The 4,062-nt window shown below is 37.1% G+C and overlaps 1 protein-coding gene across 1 annotated transcript in view; it reads left to right on the forward strand.

Moving 5' to 3' along the window:
• The window catches only part of hdac4 (histone deacetylase 4), a 261,791-nt gene that overhangs the window by 152,566 nt on the left and 105,163 nt on the right, over positions 1 to 4,062 (forward strand). The window contains exons 5-7 of the mRNA XM_016554337.1: positions 2,056 to 2,112; positions 3,490 to 3,505; positions 3,727 to 3,847. Of these exons, the coding sequence (XP_016409823.1) occupies positions 2,056 to 2,112; positions 3,490 to 3,505; positions 3,727 to 3,847 (194 nt within the window). The remainder of the gene's footprint in view (positions 1 to 2,055; positions 2,113 to 3,489; positions 3,506 to 3,726; positions 3,848 to 4,062) is intronic.

A 4,062-nucleotide genomic window follows, 5' to 3' on the forward strand; every position in this document is an offset into this window, starting at 1 on the left:
CTCGCGATCTTTACAACACGCATTACATTACGTATTTCATGGCACGCTCGTTTTATGCGTATTTGGCGCCACCTATTGTTGTGGGTGTATTATTGACATGTCAAAGTCTAGACCCTGAATATAAGACGACCGCGTTTTTTTTAGATGTATTTCCAAGAAAAAACCATCGTCTTATATTCGGGTCAATACGGTATATACCAGTAGATTTTTTATAAATAGTTTATTTTATATATGAAATAACATCTATTTAAATAACATTTAATTTAATGATTTTTAATATATAATTCATCAAATTTACATTTCAATTTATGTATTAGCAATACATAACATAAAAAGTACTTTACACTGATTGTCGCAATGCATTGACCAAACACCACTTTTCCATTCATATTTTTATTTTATTTTATTTTATTTTATTTTATTTTACCAATCAAATTTTTTTCAACATCAACAAAATGCATCTTTACACTGCAAAAGTGGAAAAGAAGCTGCATCTGACATGGCTTGTATGTTTATTTGTACAGACTGTTTAATGCTGCTCAGGTGCATAATAGCCAATAAATACTAAAAAAAAAAATATATATATATATATACTGTAATAGTTATTATTAATGTTAATGTTAAATTTTTTTGGGGGGGGGAGAGCATGTCATCCTTGAGATTGGTTCGTGTCATCGCTTATTTCTGGTCTTAGACAGCCCAGATGTGATGTGAAATGGTGGTTAGACCCATGCATATTGATGAGGTGAGGTAGATGGCATGGTTTGAAAAGCTCCAGTTAGAAATGTCAGAGCTTTGTCTGATGAGGAAGAGTCTTTGCGGTTCGGTAGACGTGCTCTCCACTCCAGCGTCATCACAGCCTCCAGCCCCGCTCTGCCAAGTGACAGACGCCCATGACTCATCGCCGGTGATCTCCCAGGATCTGCAGAAAGTGAGAGGAAAGACTTATATAACCAAAAAGAGGAGTATCGAGGCTGGATAAAAGCATCTTCTTAAGTAACTGCTTGCTTACAGACTAGCCATGAGCTTTATTAGACCCTGTGCCAGTGTTAATGTGATTTAACTGACCAGAATCACCGATATCCACTCAGCATCCAAGCATCAGCTGTATGCGGCTCTGATATTACCCATCATCACAAGCCAGTAATGGATGTGACTGCTGCTGAGCTGAATAACTGCAGAAGTGGAAATGCAGTTAAAGGGAAATGTTAGACGCAATGGCTGCATTTACAGAGCACAGTGTGAGAGAGATTACCAGCGTCTTTAAACGCTCATTTTAGTCAGGGAGCTGTTGAGATAATTGCTTATGTTAGTTTCATTTGGAAAAAAAGTGGAATGTTGCTTTTATGCTACACAACAAGACATCGATAAACACATTCAGGAACTGCTTTCTTGTATGATGTCGGTATTTCCAACAATTGCATCTAGTTATTGGTGGTACGACTTTGGTGTAGTCGTGTCAATGTAGAGTCAATGTGAAATGCTGTTTTCATCTTTTTACTACCAAAATCTGATTGGTAAAAATGTAAAAAAAATTATCCTTCAGAAATCATTCTAATATGCTGCTTTACTGCTCAAGAAACATTTAGCCTATTATTATTATAATTGTTGAAAACAGTTGTTTTAGTCGTGTCTAATATTTTTGTAGAGACGTTTTTTTTCCAGAATTTTTTTGATGAATAAAAAGCACAAAAATATTTTGTAAGTGATTGCAAATTTAATGCATCCTTGCTGAAAGGAAGTTCGTTTCTTTTCAATTAAAAAGTCTTACTGACCCTAAACTTTTGAACAATAGTTTACTTTTAATTTTTTATTTAATGTTTATTTTTCATTTACTTCACGCTTTTTATTTATGTTTTATGTATATATATTTGAAATAACATGCACCAAAGAATCGTGCACAGTAAAAACAGAATAATGTTGGGTTTAAAAAAAAAAGAGTAAATAAAATACTTATTTTGATGAATTTATGAGGACTTTAAGACAATTGAAATCAAGGTCCACTGTATTCACTTGAATACTGTTTATGTGTGTGTTCTTTTTCCTCCCCTTCAGCATCAGCAGGACCTCCTGGCCCTGAAACATCAGCAGGAGCTCCTGACTACGAAAAAGGTAATTTGCTGCAGTATGAGAAGTCACTTTTTCATATACAGTATAATAAATTAGTTGTGCGTCAGAGTGCACACACAAAATGCAGTAAATGCAGTCCTATTATCTTGCTGTGCAACGTTAGTCCGGTTATGCCATCCTATCACCCAAAGTCACATTACTTTTTTGATGCACATCAAAGAATTTATTTGGTAAATGCATTTCCATTCTGGTTTATGCACGTTTTCCTGTTGGATAAAAAATTTAACCGCGTATGTTTTTTTTCCATGCACATGTAAAGAATTTATTTACTAGGGCTGGGTAAAAAATATCGATATCTCAATATTAATCGATTCTCATTTTTACGGAACGATATCGATTCTTAAATGCCAAGAATCGATTAGTCTAGCCTGTTTTCAGTTAATGGACGGAACAGCGCGAGGCACACGTGAACTGATCATCTCTTCCACATTAATACCAGTTTCAACACAAAATAAACATGACTAAACATCCGAAGGTAAGTTAAAAGAAAGAGTACAACTTTACAATCCGTATCCTTTCTCATGTAATCGCTCAATCAGTCAATTTTAACCTTCAGTATTATAGTAATGTAGTACCAACTGACTCTCATATATTTTACAGCATTAGTTGAGAGACTTTTTTTTCCTTGAGAAAATTTGGCATGTACTGTACCTGATATGTATCCAAAATAATCGATATTGAATCGAATCGAATCGAATTGGTAATTGAATCGAATCACAAGCTTGTGAATGAGAATCGAATCGTGAAATTTGTGTCAAAACCCAGCCCTAGTGTTTACGTTGATTGTTTTTTTTAATGCGATATCTCAAAATGTGCATAAAAATAGGAGAATGGGAAACATAGCTAGTGTGTGCGTGGCCTGTTAAGTCTATGGTAGTTTTTGGCAAAACCAATTGTCTGATATCTTATAAGATTATCAGTACAGTACAGCCGGTCTATTTTTATCTGTCACTGTTGTCGTTGACACGGCGGTCACCTGTTGTCTGCGAGGAGTGCGTGTTGTCTGGCGGCGCAGATGTGTGCGTACACCAGCGACGGCCTCTGGGGACATGTTTACAGGCGATGGGAAAGGTGGTAATTGAAGGAAAAGCTGTGAGAATTCATCCATCTGATGTGTTTCTTTGAGAGAGGGAACAATAGTGAGAAAAAAGACGTCTTTGTTTAACCTTGGCGGTCTCAAGGGAATTGGAATAGAGAGTTTGCACTCTATTTAAGACCGGATAAAGGGGTCGTTCCTCTCAGATGTGAAGAGATATCTGAACCGAGTCTGGCTGCAGTGGAAGAGCGGTTTATCGACACCAGAAAACAAGTGTCAGCCTTTGTGGTCGTGATCAATTGGGCACTGTTCGATCTTCTCAGTCTCAGACTATTAAGAGTTTTTTTAAGAGCATTTAGAAGACGAAATTACAGCACTGCAAATTACAGGGTTTAGAAATGGCGAAGAAATTGACGACTGTCTACAAATGCATAAAACCCCTTCCCGAGGCTTTTAGAGAGATCTAGCGTTATAGCGCAGCTAGAGGCTGAGAAAATGCCATTAATGTCCCACTGCTTGGCTGTTTGTGATCTTCCTGAACTGTGGGCTGTGATCGACAGGCGCTGTGGCGAGCACTGAGGTGAAGATGAGGTTGCAGGAGTTCGTCCTCAACAAGAAGAAAGCGCTGGCCCAGAGGAGCCTCAACCACTGCCTGCCCAACGACCCGCGCTACTGGTACGGGTGAGTATCGCAACCTGATCAGTGCTGATGTTTCAGACATCTTACAGGTCCTGTTTACATCTGGTTTTGACAAAGCAGTCATTTGAGAAAAAATTGCATGCAGTTTACAATTAACATTAACATGCAGATTTCTGGTTTTGTGAAGTAAATAAATATATGATATATTTCTGTGTGTGTGTGTGTATATATATATATATATATATGTGTATATATAT

Source organism: Sinocyclocheilus rhinocerous, unplaced genomic scaffold (assembly GCF_001515625.1).
Source record: "Sinocyclocheilus rhinocerous isolate Xijiao unplaced genomic scaffold, SAMN03320098_v1.1 scaffold2541, whole genome shotgun sequence".
Lineage (NCBI taxonomy): Eukaryota > Metazoa > Chordata > Actinopteri > Cypriniformes > Cyprinidae > Sinocyclocheilus > Sinocyclocheilus rhinocerous.